The sequence below is a fragment of the Hirundo rustica genome, chromosome 3 (genome assembly GCF_015227805.2).
Source record: "Hirundo rustica isolate bHirRus1 chromosome 3, bHirRus1.pri.v3, whole genome shotgun sequence".
NCBI classification, from domain to species: Eukaryota; Metazoa; Chordata; class Aves; order Passeriformes; family Hirundinidae; genus Hirundo; species Hirundo rustica.
The window spans coordinates 44,125,710-44,146,338 of NC_053452.1; the positions used below are offsets into that span (position 1 = coordinate 44,125,710).

At 39.2% G+C, this 20,629-nt stretch overlaps 1 protein-coding gene across 5 annotated transcripts in view; it reads left to right on the plus strand.

Moving 5' to 3' along the window:
* Positions 1-20,629, plus strand: part of DISC1 (DISC1 scaffold protein) — a 174,471-nt gene that overhangs the window by 53,107 nt on the left and 100,735 nt on the right. For all 5 annotated transcript variants that reach the window (XM_058419897.1, XM_058419898.1, XM_058419899.1 and 2 more), the window contains exons 6-7: positions 496-731; positions 16,630-16,684. In XM_058419897.1, coding sequence (XP_058275880.1) covers positions 496-731; positions 16,630-16,684 — 291 coding nt within the window. The remainder of the gene's footprint in view (positions 1-495; positions 732-16,629; positions 16,685-20,629) is intronic.

Consider the following 20,629-nt stretch of genomic DNA (forward strand, 5'->3'; position numbering starts at 1 on the left):
TTATCAGAAGGACTGGTTAGACAGTGATTCTCTGCTTGCATCCTGTGCTTCATGTTGGATTGGAACCATGAGACAAACCATTGCAGGGGATATTCTGCAGGATAGATGTTTTATCAGCTTAGCTGCGAGTCTGTAGAACAAGATTCTGTTGCCGTGGGTGATCTGACTTTTTTTTTGTGTGTGTGTGTGTAAGTTCTTAGCCTGTGAATGTGGGAAATACCTATGTATTTTAAAAGTGGAAGAGGGCTGACAGTAGGTGTTGGAAGAGTGGTGTTGAAATGGAGGCGGTGAGTTTCAGACTGCTGGAAGCACTACAATTTCTGAGTACAACTGACATAAGAATTTTTGTGTCAGCAAGAGGAAGTCTCATTTAATGTTTGGTAAATTGGACAAATTTAATTCATGCTACTGCTGACACTTTTACTTTGTTTTCTTAGGGGCAAATGGCCTTCTTTTGTAGGGTTCTTAGTAAACTTTGGTTTCTGTTCTATGCAGAAAGAAATTGAAGATCTCCAAACAAGACTGGCCATATTAGAAGGAAAAGATCAACAGCTGAGAAGAGAAATTGAAGAACAAGATAGGCTTATTCAGTCACAGGACTGTGAACTGACTGCTTTACTTGGCTGCATTTCTTTAAGAGAGCTGCAGGAAATAAGCAAGGCTGTGGATGACACTTTAGCATCTTCCTATCGAATTCCATTCACTTTAGACCTTCCAGGAGCAATAAAGAGGTATTTAAATTTCAATTTAGATGCAGAGTCTTGCATCTTTCTATATGTTTTGCTGAATTGGCTGTCAGTTGTTTTCTTCATCATTGTGCCAGCTAATTAACCGGATTTAGACACTTTAAAACTTTCTAAGAACAGATGTTGTAGATCTAATATTGATGGACTTCCTCAGAAGTGTTTGTAGTTATTTGAATGTCTTGCATTTAATGTTCTCTTATGGTGAAGACCCACCTACAGAAAGCATATGTGTCCATCAACTGTTAATTCCTATCATCAGCTTACACTATTTCTTGTTAACTGGTGGAATTTTTTCCCCAGTTTGGTTATGCAGTAATTAGAACGTATTTCTCACAGCCTGTGAAACTGTGTACTAGGCGCCATTCAAATAAATATTAGAGATGCTTCTTGCTTCCATGGACTTGTAATTATAATAAAGACCAATGTGATGAGGAATGCTAAACACAGACTGTGGACTCAAGGCAGTGGGGGAGAGGATGCAGCATGAATAATTTTGGGACATTCACAGGTAAATGAACAGTAGATCGATCCTTTAAATGGAAAAGTAGCTACTCTTGGCAGTATTTTGGAAATAACCTCATCTTTATTTAAAAAAGCAATTCAAGTACTGAAACTATCCCGGATATTAGTGATAGGACTTTGAAAGTGGTACTGCTGCTGTGTCACCAAGAGAAAATAAAATTCCTGTTTATCCTAACGTACTTTTCTTCCAGATAAGCAATAACTGTGTTGCTTGCAATTTTTTTTCTCCCATCATGTTTATTGGATTTAGTTTGGTTGTATTAACATTCATGAGAAATTGCTGCTCATGTGTGCTAATTTATACAGATTTTTTTTAAGTCAGCGGAACATTTTATAGAGGACATATTCTTCTCTTTTGACATGTGTTTAAAATTTTAAATTAGGCTACGGGAAATAGTTTTTTGCATTAAGTTTAGCTTGTTTTAGTAATATCTTATACCTGTGTTTCTGAGACTGAGGAATAAAAGATCTTAAGCAGTCTGAGAAACTGATTTGAGTTTTCTTGGTTTTGGATTTGCTTATGCAAGAATATTCAGGTTATTATTTTCTCTCATTGCTGCTGTAATATTTGGGTTGCACTTACCTCACTGGGAAATTATTTAAAAGTGAGTTAAACAGTATGGGTTTGCTCTGAGTTGTTTGCTTACTAGCACCATGAATAGCACAATCACTTGAGAGAAAAGAGGCATTCATTATTCAAAGTGAGTTCCTAACTTGAATGAAAATTTTAAAATAATTTATTTCCTTTCTGTTCACTTTTAAAAGATGCAAAGAATTAAACTTCTTTGTTGTTGTTGTTTGACTTTGTTGCCACCAGTGGTCAGATGCTTCTGCTCTCATTCCCATAGCTGGAGTTTTGCTGTGGGACTCTGGTGGGCTGACCTTGGTTGCACACCAGGTGCCCACAGGGCCACGCTATTGTTGCCCGATCCGAAGAAAACACAAACAACCGAAGTCGTTTATGCGGTGCTTTATTGAGGGCCCGGGAGTCTGTGGACTAGCGTCCAAAGACAAGACCCCATCTTTACTGAAAAATCACAGGGTTTTTATATGTTTCTTTACATGATTTCTTCATCATTACAAATTCTTACTTCACTTTTACCACCTGGTACAATTATCTTTCTGACATTTAGGTTTCTGCCAAAGGTACATTCCCTAGATAAATGGATACACTCCTTAGCTACACTGCTTACATTACAAAATCTGCTATAAAGTTCATCTGCAGGTTACATGCGGCCTACCAAGCCTTAGCATGACTACTACTACTAATGTCAACTACTGTCAATTCTTAACATTTGCTACTAACTTAATACAGTTTATTGAATAAGATGAATGTGATGGCAACACTATCACTTGCTCATCTCAGCTGGCCTGGGAAGAGAAATAAGATGGAAAACAATCCAGTGGTTGAGATAAGGCAGTTTACTAAAGCAGAAACAAAATGTTGCATGCATGCAAAGGTTTTATTCTCTACTTTCCATCATCAGGTGATGCCCAGACACTTCCCAGGAAGCAGGGCTTCTGCATACATAGAGGTTGCTCTGGAAGACAAACACTGTAAATAATGAATGCCCCTGCTTCCTCCTCCTTTTGTTAGCTTTTCTATCAGCAGACATCCCAAACATTCTGTAGTATGGCAATATACCTTTGGTCAGCGGGAGTCAGATGTCTTGGGTGTGTATGTCCCTTCCCAAGATTTTGCCTACCCCCAGCCAGTCTGTCATACCTCAGGTACAGAGATTCTATGTCTGAATCCAAGCCTGTTCCCCTGCTGTAAGATAAAAAAGCATCATGCACATAGTAAGACATTTGGTGTGGGTACAATTCCTGTGTGCCTGTGGGCATCTCCTAGATTGTCATACAGCTAAACAATTGTTTAAACTTCTGCTCAAAGCAAGGCTCCAATTTCCAAGTGAGATCAGGTCTCTCGGGGCCCCATCTCTCTGAGTTTCGTTTGTCTTCAAAGATGGAGATTTTGCAGCCTTGCTAGGTGTTGGAGTCCAGGGCATTCCTTTGGTTGCCCTGGAGGGTCAGGGACCTGGGCAGGGGGGTCTGGGACCCCAGCCCAGAGAGACGCTGGCTTTGATCTCAGTCCATGGGAAAAACTTCCTTAACTGCGAGAGGGTTTACAGGCCGCAAGAGTGTAAAAAATAGTAGTTTAGCTTATCACAGGGTGAAAAACCAGTATATTTAGGTTTCTAGCATTGAAGTGAATGGGGGCAAGATGGAGAATTTGGGGCGTTGTCTCCTTCTTTCTTCTTCCCTCACTCCATTTCAGCAGTGACGTGGGCACAAAGTAATTCAAGAAGATTGGGTCAGAATAGAGATGACCTGTTTAGTATTAGGGATAGACATTGGTAAGAAATAGTAAATAAGAAATACGTAGCAATTAGTATAAAAGATAAGGACAGCCCTGGGACGGGAGGAGTCGTGAGAAGTCCAGGCAGCTGCAAAGATCTAGTTGGACTGAGAAAATTGTAAGATAAGAAACAATAAACGAAGTGTGCCACCTTGAAAAATCTAAACGTGAAGACTCCATCTCTTTCATCAGTTTGGCACAGAGCTGTGCAAGAGGGCAAAGGACTCTAAAACCACCTGAATGCTGGGGAACAAACCTGACAGCTAGGCATCCTGTATTTCACCACCCTTACTGTAAACTCTTTTTCCTTTGTCTTGCCAGAATTCCCATGGTTGCAACTTTCATTTGCTTATCCTAAATCAGAATTTCTTGTGGAAGAAGTATTGTTTACTAGGTAACAGGTTTAAATACTTGGTTGATGCTAGTTCAATGTATTAGTTTAAAATTCCAAAGTCTTGACATAATCAATCTGAAAAAGATTTTTCTGGAAACATGCATTTTATTTTATGAATAGTTGCAGAGGGGAAGAAAAGTTGTCCAAATTTAGAGCTATCTGTGTGAGAAATAAAGCTATTCCTCATGCACGTGTACTATAGATCAGGGATTATGTAGGAAGTTCAGTATCAATGGGCAGTAAATTACCATCTCCTCACTGCTGGGCTGCAAGGTACTCTGTATTTATTCTAGCAACATTGTGCTTGTCAGTAAAGTACTGCTATAATATGCTTTTGAATAATTATTTGTTGACTACATGAATTGCATTCAGCACTAGAGTAACACAGGCAGGGCTAGTGTGAAGCATCTCTTAAGACAATCTGTGCTGTAATGAATTGTATTTGGTGGCTTGCAGGTCTCTAAAAGATAAAAAAAAAATTCAACATATTGAAGCAAACTTTCAGGAACATGAGAGAACACATTAAACAATGTGGGGTATGTGGTGAACTTTTTAAGTACAAAGAGCTTTTCTCAATACCTAAAGCATGCTTTGAGTTTGAAGAATTAAGAAGTGTTAGACACCTTACCCTGGGACCTTACTTGAGGGCTCTTGGAAGACACAGTTAAAACCTGCTGGTTAAGAGCGAAGAAATATTTGACAGGGAATTCTCACTGAGGTTGAGACCGCAGAATGTGGTCATTTTGCTCATCCAGACAGGCTTAATTGCTCTTGGTAAGCTAAAGGGTATAATCATTATTTTAAAATGGGGAAATTGCAGGGCAAAAACTCAGTTTGCTTGTATGGGGTTGTGTGGAGATGCGTTTAGAAGGTGGGAGCAGCTGGTGGTGTGTGCACTGTGACACATGCCAGTGTTTTAACTGAAGACAACACACTGAAATCAGAGGAAAATGGGTCTAGGTGTTTCAGTGTGAAGTACTTTCTTCTGGAGATTACAGAAGGTATCCAAATATATAATTTTCATATTTGCCTCTGGACACCATTTCAGAAATACTTGTTTTTAACTAGTGTAATTTGAGTTTTCTAATTATAAAATAAGACCATATTAATTATTTGACCTATCTACTTCTATATCTGTTAGTTCCTTTTTTTGTTTCTTTCTATTTTGCTATACAAACTGGGGAAATCTGTTATATTTCAGTTGGTATTTAGTTTAATTTAGCAGTTTCTTTGTTTTATCCATATCTGCAGATGTGTGTGTCCTTACAGCATGTCATTCTTAAAAGAAATTGCACAGTTCCATCTGGGCTGTTGTCTGGGCACGGATTGCTGGTTGAAAGAAATTCAATTATATACCCTTCAAAATATTTGAATGCTCCACCTCTTCTTCATATGGAACAATTTTTGATTAGTAGGAGTATGTTCTATGGTGGGTGTGTGAGATCATCTGAAGATAAGGAAATTCTCTGTTGTGTGTATTAGTTACTAGAAGATGGCTAGCGGTACAAGGAGCTGGTCTTGAAGATTTATGCAGCCAGTTCATTCTGCTTTTGTGATGCCTGGAGTTCATTTGAGAAAGATCAATTCAAAATGAAATACAAGTACTCAGGGGGGTGTAAGTCTTATTTGTTGGAATATACTCAAATTATTCAGCAACTTCAGTTGAGGGCAAAGCCTGATAGAGGGAAAAGAGATAGGGTTTTTTTAGAGAACTTGGTTTACCTGAGGAAATTTGGAAAAAAGACTTCAACATAGTTTTACATACTAACTTAGGAAAGCTGGATTTAGAATGGGCTGTCTCATTAGGAGACCTCGCTTGCTGCTGTTCAGGGCCCCAGTGGAAATCGTTCTTCTTGCAGGTAACCAGGTAGAGAGGGCTCACAATCTGGCTGTACTCTGGAATGTGCATTCTCCAAAAACCTATGGCGCCTAGGAAAGCTTGTGTTTTCTTCTTGGTTGGTGGAGACATTGCTGTGATCTTATTGATGACCTCAGTTGGAATCTGACTCCATCCATCTTGCCACTTTACTCCCTGAACTGGATCTCTCGGGCAGGTCCCTTGGCTTTGCTCTTCTTGATGGCAAAACTGTCTTTCAGGAGAATGTGGATGATCTTCTCTCCTTTCTCAAACACTTTTATTGCTGTGTTCCCCCACACAATGATGTCATCGATATACTGTAGGTGCTCTGGAGCCTCACCTTTTTCCAGTGCAGCCTGGATCAGTCCATGGCAGATGGTGGGGCTGTGTTTCCACCCCTGGGGCAGTCGGTTCCAGGTGTACTGCACGCCCCTCCAGGTGAAAGCAAACTGAGGCCTGCATTCTGCAGCCAGAGGAATGGAGAAAAAGGCATTAGCAATGTCAATTGTGGCGTACCATTTTGCTGCCTTGGACTCCAGCTCGTACTGGAGTTCCAGCATGTCTGGCACAGCAGCGCTCAATGGTGGAGTCACTTCGTTCAAGGCATTTCAGTCGATGATGAATCATGTTCTATGATTTGAGGATGATGCACAGCCCACTTTGTCTATTTGCCTTACTACTTTGATTTAGGGCCCTTTCATGCTGTCCTGACTTCGGTTTTTTTTTACAGCTTAGCACAGAATTTTAAAACTCCGTGTTCTCTGTGGTAGGAAACATGTCTTTAACTCTGCTACAAGAGATGAACCAAAATATTTTTTCAAGGTTTTTAAAATACAGCTGCTATAACTGCTGCTGTTATAGCTAGACATCATGAAGATGGTGTGGTGCCCAGTTTTTTAAAAATTGTAGCTCTCGTTTAATGATCCATTGATCCAATTTATTCTGTGTACTACAAAACCTGCAGCAGTGGGCTTGCATCTAGGAGCAGAACCACAGAGGATGTTTCCTGGCATGTGTGGGAGACTGCCCTTTAAAGAGCCATCAGAGGGCCTATCCTCACAGCCAGCTTCTTCTGGGAAGGGAAATACCCAATTTCTTATCAAATGTCATAACCCATCTTGAGCCTTGATAATAAGAAAATCTCATTTTCAGCTAGTTCTGTACCTGGGTTTGTCTTTGACAAGGCCATCATCTCAGCTTTCTCAAAGTATTTGGCTAAAGTCTTTTGTGAGAGGATAAGATAAGTCATAGGTGAAATAAGGGATCTACCTCATCTTTTGTGATCTGACTGCTTATCTCAGATGCTCATCTTTCTTGTAGATAGATAGGTGTTTTCCTCCCAATTTTGTCTGCCTGGGATTAATTTCATTCCTTTGTTCTTTGCCTAGGATAGAAGGGTAGAGTTAATGGGCAAGTGGCTGTTTCCTTTCTTGTGGCAGCAAATCTTGAAGGAGCTATGTATTGAAAGCCTGGCATGCCATAAAATGTCTGTGCTTTGGCACATGAAGTGAACTTGCTTTCTGTGAAGGTGCAAACATGGCTCAGAAGTTCATAATGACTCTGATCCCACTGGAGGAAGAGTGGGGACCCTCGTTGGAGGGAGGAAAAAGGGCTTCTGCAGAGTCTACTCCCACACTGTAGGCACTGGCTTTCATTGGAAAGATTGGGGTGATTAAAAACAGAGCAGGGAAAGGAAAGAGCTAGTCTTCAGCTTGGAGGACAGAGCCATTGCTGGCAATCTGAATTATTTTGGAGCAATCTTAAAGGCTGTTTTTTGCCCTTCCAAGCAGTGTTATAGAAGGAAAAAGTCTCAGCAGAAGGAAAAGTAACACTTGCTCGAGTACCGACGTGTATGGTGTAATGAGGAATCTGATTTTCCCTGCTGAGCATCCAGTGGGATGTAGCAGCCTATAAAGCCCAGGCCACATATGTGCTGATTCCTCTGGGTATGTGCACAATGAGATTTACTTCACTTTAGGGAAAAATGACCAGCTGTCTCAATCAATGTGTGATACTGAATTAGTTTGTATATAATGAAGAGAAACAGCAAGCAACAATATCCAGGGACAGACCCTTTCAGTCAGTGAAGTAAAATGGATGTTATTCTTAGGAGAATAATTGCAGCTGCTGTGGGCAAGCTCCAGGTTTTGCGTAATCCAGACAGATGTAGCAGAAGAATGGGGATCTATTGATACGTCAGAAAATCTGGGGAAAGTATTAGTTAGGATGTGATGAACTGCTCCTGTAGATAGCTGTTTGATTGTCCCTTTGTTCTTAGTCTGGTGCTTCTGTTCCTGATAGCAGCTGGCAGAAGAGTGGTGGGAAATCCAGCACCATATGAATGGTTTGGTTGGTTGAAACAGACAGCTGGTTTGGCTGTCTGAATGGTGATTTATAGGACCAGAAGATTTCTCAGTACATGGCAATGAAAATTGAGCTTATTGTGATGATTAAAGATGCGAGCAGCATCTTCAGGTGTCTGAACTGATTGTTTCGGTTGGAGGGATTTTATGTAAAAACCCCAAAACCATACTGAGATTCTGCCTCTGTCCTTCTATTCCTGGCATTTAAAAAACACTTTATTAATCATTCTTATAAAAAATTGTGAAGTGTCATCCAATGTCCTGATTTTTCTTCAAGTCTCCTAACTGGGGGTAGTGTCTGGCAGCACTTAGCAAATATGAGTTGACTCAGTTTAGAGATTTTATGTATGCAAGAGCTGGGCAGGATGATGAGTTTTTGAAGTACACTTGCTATAGATGTAAGTCTTTGAGAGTCGACAATGAGCAACCCATGAGTGCGAGAAACCCTGTTGGTAAACTGAGGTTACACGAATATTGGGAAAGTGTATTTCCAGTTCTGACTCTTGAAAAATTCTGAGCGGGGAAGCAGAGGTATGGAAGCAATCCTTGATGTCTAGCAACAGTGAAGAAATACTGCTCTGCAAATGATTGCTTGAAGAGGAGCAAGTTGCTGGAGAAAAACCAGCTCTCTGATTGCTCAGAGGTAGGTGCATAATTTCCAGTTCTCATTCATATTCCTTCGAGAACTTGGTAGATTGAAATGTGCAGAATGTGGGATGCTCCTGTGCCTTAAGGTACATCTCTTGATAGTTGTTGTCTCAGATCAGATTAATTTTTGAGGCTGGAAGTTTTCCAAGGTGAGACTTTGCATTTTGCTTCTAATTCAGGTGACTGGTCCTTGCAGCTACAAGAAATTCCATTCTCATTTCTCTCCTTGTATTTAATGTCCAAGTCCTTGCCTCAAAGAGCACTCTCAGGTTTAGATAGAGAAATTGGATTTTTACCATGTCAGCTGAGCAGAAATTTTGTATTTTTATGATTTTTTTACTAGCTTTCTCATCATATAGAAGTTTTCTGTGGGGTGCATTATTGGAGAAAAAATTAGAGTTGATTTGGAAAACCATGACTTAGGTTTAAAAGGCAGTTTTACTCCCTATTACAGAGATATGCTGCTGGGAAAATATCACTGTTTTAAGTCCTGTGGATCATTGTACAAAGATGAAAAGGAACTTATTTGTTTGGCTGAAAAATTGCTTTCTCAGTATGGTGGTATTCAGATGCGTAGCCCAGACTGGCTTATGAAATGATCACATAGAATTAACATATTGCAATCCCATGTGTCATGGGTTAATACAGTTTGGTTTTTTAGTTATAGAAGAATGTAGAATAATTCTCCAGGTCAGGACTTGGGAATTTCTTTGGAAGATACAGCAACTTATCAGAGAGTTAGTTGGAATATTGGCATCTGTTCTAACCACTGAAATTGTTGGCTGTGACTTTGGAAAGTACCGTATAAAACCCTGTGAATTTCCTGTAGGTAGGTCCTTTTTCTTCTTTCCTTTAGCCAGAGAGAGACAGGTAACAACGAGCTGGGCCTGCTGCTCCCCCATTTTGGGAGGAGCTGCCCTGAGGCCTGGCCGGATTCCATCGGCTCCCCGGGGTGGGGAAGGAGAGGTTGCTGCTTTACAACAGCTACTTTCTCTAGACTTCCCTGGAGCAGGGAGAGATCTCTGTCAGGCCCCTGATAAGAGCTATGGGCACCATTTAGGCTGAGACCACCCCAATTTACACTGAGGGGTGGGCTGAGAAGGTATTTATGATCCTGCCTGGGTTTTTTTTTGGTTTGTTTTTGTGATTCCAGACTGCCCGGGTGCTCTGATCTCTGATGTTTCTGTGTGAGTTTTTCCTCCCTCACCAGCGTGGCCTTGAACATCTAACACCAGGAGCTACAGAGGGAGAGAGAAAGACTCTGGGCAGATTTAACCCTTTCTTGGCAGCATGGAGCTTCTAAAGCTTGGCCCTTCTCTGAGAGAGTAAAAAAAGAGTAACATAAAAAAACAGCATGAAGTTAGTAGAGCAAGAGTGAAGAGACTATTGGGACAGAAGGTTGAAGAGTTGGTTGTTCCATTCTTACTTGAGCCATGGAAATGAACTCTATAGTTAGATCATTCCTTTAAATCATAGGAAAGATAAGCATTTGGGGAGATGATTGTTTAGATTTGTGTGTGGATTTGAGCAAAGGTGTTTGTGATGGACTAAGTAATATTAATCCTATAAGATGCTTGAACAGAGATAAAGATGAGAAGTCCTCTGTGCCAGTGAAGAAGTGAGAAGATATCTCTGTACCTTGAGGTGAAGAATCCTTTGCTTTGGAGTTATTAATCTTTAAAAGGTGACACCCCAGTATGCAAAAGTCTCAGGCCCATGACCCATAAGCAGCTTGGGAACCTGCTCCTGGGAGGGTCACAAAGGCAGGTTTCTCTGGGTGGTTGTTTTTGTGACAGTTTAAAACCCATAAGAGAACTGTTCTAAGTTGTCAATGGGATCCATGACTCTGAGAGAGACTCTTCCCCTAATGAATTGATGAAAGGCTGTTGTCAAATAGTGAAACTGACTGAAAAATACAAGTTTTGTCTCTTTATGTTGTTTTGTAGGAAAGTTAACAGTTTGTAAGGGGAGGGAAGAGTGCTTTTGAAGTTTCATTCTGTTTTAGTTTTTTTCCAACTTTCTTTTTTCTATTCTTTTAGTGTGTGTTAATAAAACTATTTGTTAATTTTTAAGGTTGAGCCTGCTTTGTTTTTCTCCTAGTCTCTCTCCCACAGAAAGAGTAAGTACTAAGACCAGAATTTAGTGAACGTGAAACCACTACACCATGTCTTTCTTGATTAGATAGAATCAAACTGTGGTAGAGAGTTTCAAAGGAAAACAAAAAGTGATGGTTTACCTTAGTGCATTTAATGCATTCTAGCCCTGAAAGTCCTTAACTGAGCAGAAGTGTAGGGCCAGCAATGCTCTGTAGGTCTTGTCTTGGCGTAAATCTGCCCGTGGTATCAGCAAATAATAATCTGTTGCTTTTCTTCAAGAAGACTTTGGTAGCAAGGATGTTTTCTCTTTTTTTCCCCTTTAGTCCTAGGTGTACATGTCTATCTCAAAGATGCCTCTTGTTAAATATTGTTTTGTTCGAAGCTTTTTTTTAATGCTTTGTTTTCAAAACTTTGAGATACACCCATTGAGGCAACTATAAAAATACAAGGAAGTTATTGATTGATTTGATTTTATATTGTGGATTTCTTCACTAAAGGCACAATGAAGCCTGTACACTGAAGATTTTTGGTGGCTTTTTGCCTTGATGTAGACTGTAGCAGTCCTTTACACTGAATGTTCCCCAAGTTGCACTTCTGGGATTTTTTTTTTTTTTTCCCCCTTCTTTTGCAAGGGACTGGACAAAAGCGTTTCTTGAAGATCAGCTTCTGTTTGTTGTTAAAAGCAAGATTACAAGTGTAGGGCTTGGTTTGTATATTTTCGTCTCCTAAGAGAGTATAGCTTCTTGTGACTTCAGAATCAGAATCAAGTTAGAAGACATAAAGCTGTAAAAGCCATGCTCCCTGCAGGTTGTGATCATGAGAATGAGGTTATTCTTTGCAGGCTGCCTCATTACTCTGGGCCAAATTCAAACTGTAAACTGTTTAAATTTGCTGATTTTATCTAGGAGGGAATACATATTCATATGAATTGAGGGTTCAGCCCATCATGCTTTCTTCATACAGTCTGAGTGTGGGCTTCTAGGCAGTTGTTCTTGAATTTGAAATTCAAATATGGGCAATTTTAAATTGTTCTGATTTATGCTTAGTTTTAGAGAAATTAAAGCACTTTTTGCTTAAGCATTGTATTGTGGTGTGGAGATTGGGAATGTAATGACAAGAGCTATAATAATTTTTTTAGGTGACAGTAATGTGAAGAAGAGTACTTGCTGTTGAAGGACTTTTTACTTGTCTTTCAGTGTTTCAGGCAGGGATCAGAGATGGCAGCTTAGTTTCTCTATGAAAAGTAAGAATTTTTAGTACAGGGTCTGTTTGTTTTATACTGGTACCCTGTGTGTGGTGTGTTCTGTTGTGTGGATATAGAAACTAAAATTTCTGACTATGCTTTTTGTTGCCATATATAAAATTTATTATTAATACAGGAACTGTTTCTGTTTAAGCAGTGTGTGTATTTATATATATTGAATGTGGAGAACAACATGAATTGCCTTTTGCATTCTTTGAATTTTTTCTTAGGAAGCAAAACATAAATACATAATAGCTTGGTATGCAAAGGGAAGTATATTAGCATAGTGGAAGGAAAGACGTTCAGAAACATGCCTTCCTTTAGGAGAAAGCCATTCTTCCCAGTATTGTGCTAGTTAGCCTTCCTTTGAACAAAGCCACTTCCACAGTATCTGTAATTCCTGAATGCAAATTAGAACTTCTCATAAGATTCTTTAAAAGGCATTTTAAACATTATCTGTTATATTGTAGCACTTAATGTCCTCTGTGGTTATGTGGGAAGCTGTGATGGAGCGAGGGATGTGTGAACCAGACCGCTTGATTCTGATTCTTCCCTCTGTCCCCTATTGCACTGAAATGTCTTCCTTTATTTTGCCTGCACACCATTCCCAATTATGAACATCGTCATCTCAGCAGGTTCCAACTGTGTTATTACAATTAAATATACTTAATAGCTATTTAATATCAGTAAAATGAGGTACTTAAAGGGTACTGCCTGAAGTGTTTGGATCTTAAATTTTTTCCCACAGTCTGTTGTTACATGCCAGATCAACTTTGGTTCCTGAACATGCATCATTCCCACACCCTCCTGCAACTCCCCAGCTGAAGTCTGTGTTTTGCCAAAGTATTGCTTCATGTGTCATCCAGAAATTACATCATTCCTCAGCTCCTGCTTTCCTGTTCTAGTCTAGCCTGTATGCAGTCATACTCTGGGATGTGGCACGTGTACTTTTATTTTCTTTTTTCCTCCTGATAGATCCCAATGTCTGTAAGTTCATGGCATGTCATTTAAATGAAGGGCCCGTGTGGCCATCTGCATGAATGAAGATACTGCACATGATGTATAGATTGCTGTCGGTTCTGCAAGTGTTAAAACCCTTTCTTTTCCTTCATATTTAGTCAGTTAAATTTGTGTTAATTGAATTCCTGTCTTGCTCTAGTCCTTTCATCAGCTGGAAAGAACTGTGCTTTCTCTGTGATGGAGTTGACTTATATTGAATTTGAGAAATAAGTTCTAAATGGTCCTCATAATGGATTGCTAAGACTGTGAGGAGAAGCTGTCAAATTCTTGATTAGCTGTTCTGTCAGAGAAGAATAGCAATGAGTCAAAAGTATGGATGCCTTCCCAGGCAAGAATTTAGTGTTATTCCAAAGAGCTCCTTCTAAAGCCATTTACCCTTGTAGTAATACCTAAAGCAGCTTTTAAGCAGACAGAATACCCCTCTTAAAATGAAATATGATGCTCCAGGGTGGTTGTAAAAGAAAATGCTGTTTCTGGTTCAAGTCACATGTAACAGATCATGGCCGTTAAAGCTCTTTGTTGGTAGAATGAATCAGTATTGACTGCCTGGTTACTCTTGTGGGTCATTACCTTGTCAGTTAATTGGAAAGCTTGTGAGGGGCTTCTCGTGATGGTGTTTTGTGGTAGAAGAAAACCTGGGAATAAATGTAGTTAGGAGCAGTTTGTAGTTTGTAACGATGGCTGTGTGTTCATTGTATGACGGGCTAATCTCTGCAAGGGGTGAGGGATTCCTATGGTATCACTCTGAAAGCTAACAAGGATTTGAAGCAGAATACAACTGTGAAATATGTACCATAAATAAAACAAATACGTTTGTAGGAGTCTGTGTGAATGCTGTACCTGTAACAAAAGGATCTTCAGAATTGAGTCTCTGGTTAATCCAGCTGTCTCTAGCTTGGGTCAAATTAATTGCTTGCTAATGATATCCTTTTGTTGAAAAGGTCAGATTAATGTAAAATTTCATTAAAACCACCGTTCCACAAGATTATCTTAAAACCGTAGTTCTGCTGTTATTGAGGCGGCAATATTTGATTCCTTATTTATTTTTCAGTGACTTGTTAGAGACTCATAAAAAAGAAATCTGTGTATAGAGAGAATGTTTTTTCCCACTCAGCACCTGGTCCTGAAAGTCTGGATGGGCTTGTGCATCCTTGTTAGCAGTGCAGATTTGACAACTCCGTTCTAGTTTGCAGTGCTGTTTTGGATACATTGCTTCAAAAGAGGTTAAAAATTGATCTCTCTTTCTCTTAGCTCTGTGAGTTCTGCAGAGCAGGGAAATGTATGAACCTGTGGGGAGGCTTTCTGTAAGGAAAGTAAACAGATAAAAGGAAGAGCACACGGAAGGTATTTGTTAGAGTTGCCATCTATATACTGTTGTTCTTCTGGCTATAACTGCACTTTACATTTTGTTATGGCCTGGGTCTTTAGAGGTCTTATGAGGCAGTTCCAATACAATTGGGTCAGTCACCCAGTATTCATGCAATTACACACTGCAGCCTTGCTGCTGCCCCTTGACATCCCTACACAAAGCCAGTCTTTTTTTTTTTTTACATAGCCTGACCAGCTCAGATGCCAATTGTGGGAGATGCTGAAAGTCACTTGGAACTCCAGAGCATAAGAAAAGAAGTGGCTAAATAGTTCATTCCCTCTGGCATGCCCAGAGGCAAGCAGGGAGCTGATAATGGCATCATTACATCAGCAATACTTTGTGTTTTGCACTTATATTGCTATAGAAAAGAGAGAAATTTGAGGCTCTGTGAGAAATGTCATTAAACACTTATATAGGTAGGCAGCTGCATTTCTGTTTGTTTAATTGCACAGGCGCTGGGGTGGTAATGAGGTGACAGGCCTTGCTGGGCTCTAGATAGGAAAGGTGTGTGCTCCTTGAAGCAGGGTATTGGGAACAGCAGTGCAAATAGATGCCTCGTTAATGTGATTAAAGGATATTCTGAATTCTGCCTCTGAGGCTATTTCACTCCCGTGTGCAGTTGGGCAGGGGGGTCCAACCAGCATTTCTGTAGGGGATCAGCAACTGAGCGCAACTCCAACTTCACGTGCCTTGGGATTCATGCTCGTGAAAATGCTGACTGGTGAAATAGATCTCACTAAGTGCTGTGCTTGGAAAATAAGGGCAGGTTCTCCAAAGAAAACTGAAATGCATAGAAAAGAGAAATGCATAGGCAGCAGGAGCTGCGTGCGTGTCAAAACAGGCGCTCAGTCATAGTGTGCTTTCTGAATAGCAGTGGCTTTTGTTTCCCCCACCTGTAAAATGAATACAACACTGCCTTGTCATGCACAAGTATCACTGAAATAAACCCCAGGATGTCTCTGATCTGTTTGGATATTTCAATGCTGAAAACTAGAGGAAAAAAAAAATGCTCAGAAATATATAATTTGATCTTATTTGGGAAAAATAGTAATGGTAGGTTGTGAAAGAAGTAGAGTTTATATAACGCAGGTGTGAGGAAAAACTGAGATGCTGCTAATGGGGAGTGCTGACTGTCATGTACACAAAACTGAGGTGTTTGACAGAAAAGAAAATAGTGTGTGATAAAGTAATTGAACACTGCTTAAAAAGTGTACACCTCCTAAGTCGGAAAGAGGGGAGTAATAAAGTTGCAAAAATAACCTCTCTCCTAACTCCTGATGTTTGATTTGACTTGGATTTTTGAACTTCTTGTTAAAAACGCAAATGGTGAATTTATTGCAAAGCAAAGGCACAGGTTTACTTTAGATTTGGTAATATAAAGGTAAGGAACTTACATGCTTATAATACGTGGAAGAAAACCTTGAATTTTGTTCATATAAGCATGGGTGATGCATCAATTTCAGCCCACTGTTCCATCAATTTGGTACAAATATTTGGTAGGTTTTTATGGATGTAAAAATACTGGTATTACACATAAAATGACTGTAAGAACAAGTGACTGTAGTTGAACGTTTTCTGGTAGAGTTGAAAACTGGGTTGTAAGAGGATAGTAAACTGCCAGTTCTTTGTGTCAGAAATGCTTTTGTGTTAGGTTTTTGGGTGATAGCCTAGCAAAGCACCAGTCCTGGACATTGCTGGGAACTTCTTAGTTTGCTTTAGGTATTATGATTACACAAATAATCATAGTTGTGTTTCAAGTTGTAAGTAAAATCTGTATACTCATTAATAAAGAACTGTAAAGATGGTGTTGGTTGCTCACTAGCAACCCTGAAACTAAGCATAGTTTTTCTCTCGATATTGACTCTGTTTTGTTTGTAATGAGTCAGCTTAACATTGTATTTCCATATGAAAATGTGTCTTGTGTAGCAGGCCATGTTGAGCAGAGATTAACTTTTAAATTTAATTTTATTTATTTATTTAATTTAATTCAATTTATTTTAATCCCTTCTAGCCTTCAAGAGAAAGAGCAATTGTTCAGCACATCCATTAAAGAGACTACTGCCAAAGTAAGTGCATGTTTTCAGTTCTTCAGAATCTTTATAGAAGCAGATCATAGCATGTGTCTTAATATATTGGCTTTGTAGCAGGAAGTTGGTTTTGTGATGTTCTTTCTAAGAAGATTTTGCGCATAAATATTTTTAAGCATACACTGAAAAGCCTTCCCCAAGTTTTTGTTTGAACAGGCCACAGGGATTATAATACTTCAGGAAACAGATGGAGTAATCTCTTCTTTCTCAGCTTTTTTACTAGTGATCAGTCCTCTTGCTCAAGTCTCTATTCAGGAGCAGACTCCTCAGCTTCATGAAATCATGATCATAGCTGAATGTTTTAGCTCTTAATACAGAATCTGACTTTCCTCTCTAACTGGTTTTGTTGGTGTGAAGGGAAGAGCGTAAACGAAGTACCCCTTTTCCCCACCATTTCGCTCATAATCTAGCTAGCAACCTCATTTTCATACCCTTTAAAAAGAAAAGTAATGTAGCATATTTAGCATAATTTTTGCTTCTAACTAGAAATGTTAATACTTTTCCTTTATCTTTCTTATTTCATTGGCTCCTTTCAAGAAGTGGAACACTAAACTTTTATTTCAGAATGTCCCATGACTGCTCAGTTGCTGCATGAATGCTCTAGAAAAAAGAGATGCATTTCCCCTAGCCAATACACATAGATCTATACAAAACAAGAAGTGAAAAATATTTCTGGGTTTTGGTTAATAATGAATTTATACTCTGAAATTATTTTCCACATTTTCTCTAACAGCACTCACCTAAATCAGTAAAACAATTATCCTTCATAATCTGTTCTTCCTTCTGTTCTTCCTAATCATCTTGACCAACACTTTCACTGTGCACTGTTAAAAAGAGAATTTGAAGACTGCATCTTGTTACCCCTCCTTCCTTCTACTTTATTGAGCTCATTTTCCCTATTCCTTGCTTATACTCACATCTTGGGAAAATTAATATAGGCCATAACAATAATTCCCCTTGTATTTTTTAAATGACTATTAACAAAGCATCAAGGAAATTATTGTAACTGACCTACAGCTCATCTACTAAAATGAATGAGACATTCAGTAGCTCAAAGTGATGTTTCAAGTGTTGTTTCAAGCTATTTGCAAGCTAAAACATAAGGTAAAGAATTTGCCTTTTCCACAGAAAATGTCTCATGAGGTTTTGTTTTATCACCATGGTGTCTAGAGACTTTTTCAATAACAGCTGAAGCATTGGGTAACAATAGAGGCGTCTGTGAGGTAGGATTTCACAGCTGCTTTTTTTTGTTGTTGTTTTTAATTTTCAGTAGATAAAATACTCTTTTAATTTTATTCCATTCATATGTGATGGCTTTTATTTGTAATAGAAGATAAATAACAAGCATGTTGTGAGACTCATCCAAATAATTTCCTATTTATTTTATTCATATAATCTCATTGTATTATTTTCATCTCTTAACAAATAAAGCTGGTCTTTTAAACCTTTTTATTGTACGGGGAAGACAGTCCTTTGTCAAAGGTCTTTCCTTTTCCCCTGTGCCACTGGCATTTCTATGGCCTTTTCTGCCTCTCTCTTGTTTTCAGCTGTGGCTGCAAAAGCTAACTTCTGCCTGCTAATGAAGGGAGTGCTGCCCCTTATTCACCACCTTCCTTCAGGAATTAATATCTGCTTTCAGTAACGGCAAGACTGTGCTCTGTGGGAGACCAGGTAGACTGTTCCTTCCTTTAGGCAGTGTTAGCAGAATTTCTTTGTCTTTTCCAAGGTGCTGATTTAAAGAATGTGAAGGTTACGCAAAACTTCTTTTTTTCTTGAGATGATTGGAGAGTCAATTCCAGTGTTTTACTTGCTGTCCTTGTCCCTGTTTTTGCCGCTTTAGATGAACATCTTATGCTGGAAAGATGGAAGAGTACGACAATGGGCAAACTTGCCCTTGATATTTTGCTATTTTTCATCTTGATTCCGCATGCCTTTGCTAAACAGCTTCCTCCTGGTTTCAGTTAGACTGGTTTTTTTGAGTAACATTCCAGTGTGAATGCAGATCTGTATGGTATATTCCTAAACAAGACCCTTAAAAAAAAAAAAAACTACTTTAAAAAAACCTCAGAAACCACTGAAGAGTATTTTAAAATAAATACGGTAATATTTGGCTGCAAAAACACTTTCCTGAAACTGAAAGAGAGGGTTTTTTTAGACTTTGAGCTTGTTGGTCTGTGGGCCTCAGCCAAGCTGTGAACAGGGAAAGGGCATTGCTGGGGCCACAGGCACCTGCAGTCAGGCTGGTTCGAGAAGGATGGTGTTCACTGGAAGCCCAGGACACGGGCTCTGTGAATGTTCCTCATCTTTTTTAGCTAAGAGATAACCTTTCCTTAGTGGCTTAATAAACTACTGTAATGAATAATGTTATCTGTTATGAAGATCCAATTATTTTTATTTTTTATAATGATTGTAACTTGTAGAGTCGATGTGATGTGACGTAGAAGCAGGGCCATTAGTTTAGGCACTCTGTCTGTCCCACTTGCTCATTTAGTTTCGTTGCACTATGCCATATGATGGGTCTGAAGATTAATGTTGTTCATTTATCTACAGAATGCATGTGACATAGATACAAGCAGAGGCCCTGCAACCTACTTATCTCATGTTCCAGAAGAATCATCTCCGAGCTGGAGGGACTCCCTTTCTGCCTCTGCTCCCTGCATTTGGTGCATTAATAAAGAGTGCCAGCAAGCTTTGGTCTGACAGTGGGGCTTACAAAGTGGACAGTGCTCACTAGAAACTGATTGAACATCCCAGCTTATTTTGCATAATTGCCAAACAGCTGTCCTGTGATAATGACTTTAACTTACTACCAGCATGGGATATATTCATGCAGTTTTCCTGGAGCTGAAAGATTCCCCATCTAATTGCAATTCACTGAGCCATTCAATGCCCCTAAAGAGAGAGTACAGCTTGGAAAGAAGTCATTAAAAACTTTCAGATTTATTTTGGAGATGGGAGACAGAAATGGCCTTTGGGTTTTTTAGGCACGTTTATTCACCTCTGACAGGTTTGGGGTTTTAAACACATTTTAACTGAATTAGCTGCTGAGTCACTTAGCAGGGGGTACTGAAACAAATTGAAATATCTGGGAATTTAAAAATTATAGTAGATGCAGAAGCCATATGTGTTTTTAACTTAATAGGATGACTCTGAAGTCTTTACAAGTAACCGTTACTGCTTGGAGGACAGTTCTGTTGACTCAAAAAATCCCAAAATGACCCATTTATAGATAACAAATAATCTCAGTAAGGGAAGAGGGTGTTATTAATTTAAAAGGATTTAAAGCTAACGTTATATATGAATTATTATGATTTAATTGTACGAACAGATAAACCATTAGAATGATAAAGTTTTGCTGTTTAAAAAGTGAAGCGATACCTGTGCCTCTGTTAATAAGCTTGGTGCTTGTTTTCGAGGAAGGAAAAATAAAAGCGAAGGAAGGCAAGGAAACTTCTCTCTGGAGACTTCCTTTCACCTGACATCATTTCAGAACTGACCTCTGCCTGTCTTGACTATTGCTTTAATTTTGGTTCCGATTAATGCAAGGTTTTCTTAAGTGTCAGCTACCACTTTAAGAAAGTGTTTGGCATCTCCCTCCAGAACAAGGGATTTGCCTTAGTTCAGTGAAAGGTTTTTGTTTATTCATTTTGCTTTCCTTCCCAAATGATGCAATGTGGAGTAAACCCCAATATTTTTTAATGTGTGGGACTTGTATAAATTTTGCACGCTGCATAAGCTCCTTCTGAGGTGGCAGCATACACTGAAATGTAAAGTACAGAAACAGCTGAATTTCCTTTGTATTTTTTCCTCTATTTTCTCACTCCACGTTTTCAATACCAAACCATGTTGATTGCTGAAGGACCTCCAGTTAAAAAGATAAAAAAGAGAGCAAGAGAGAGTCAGAAACCTGAACCCTAGTCATAT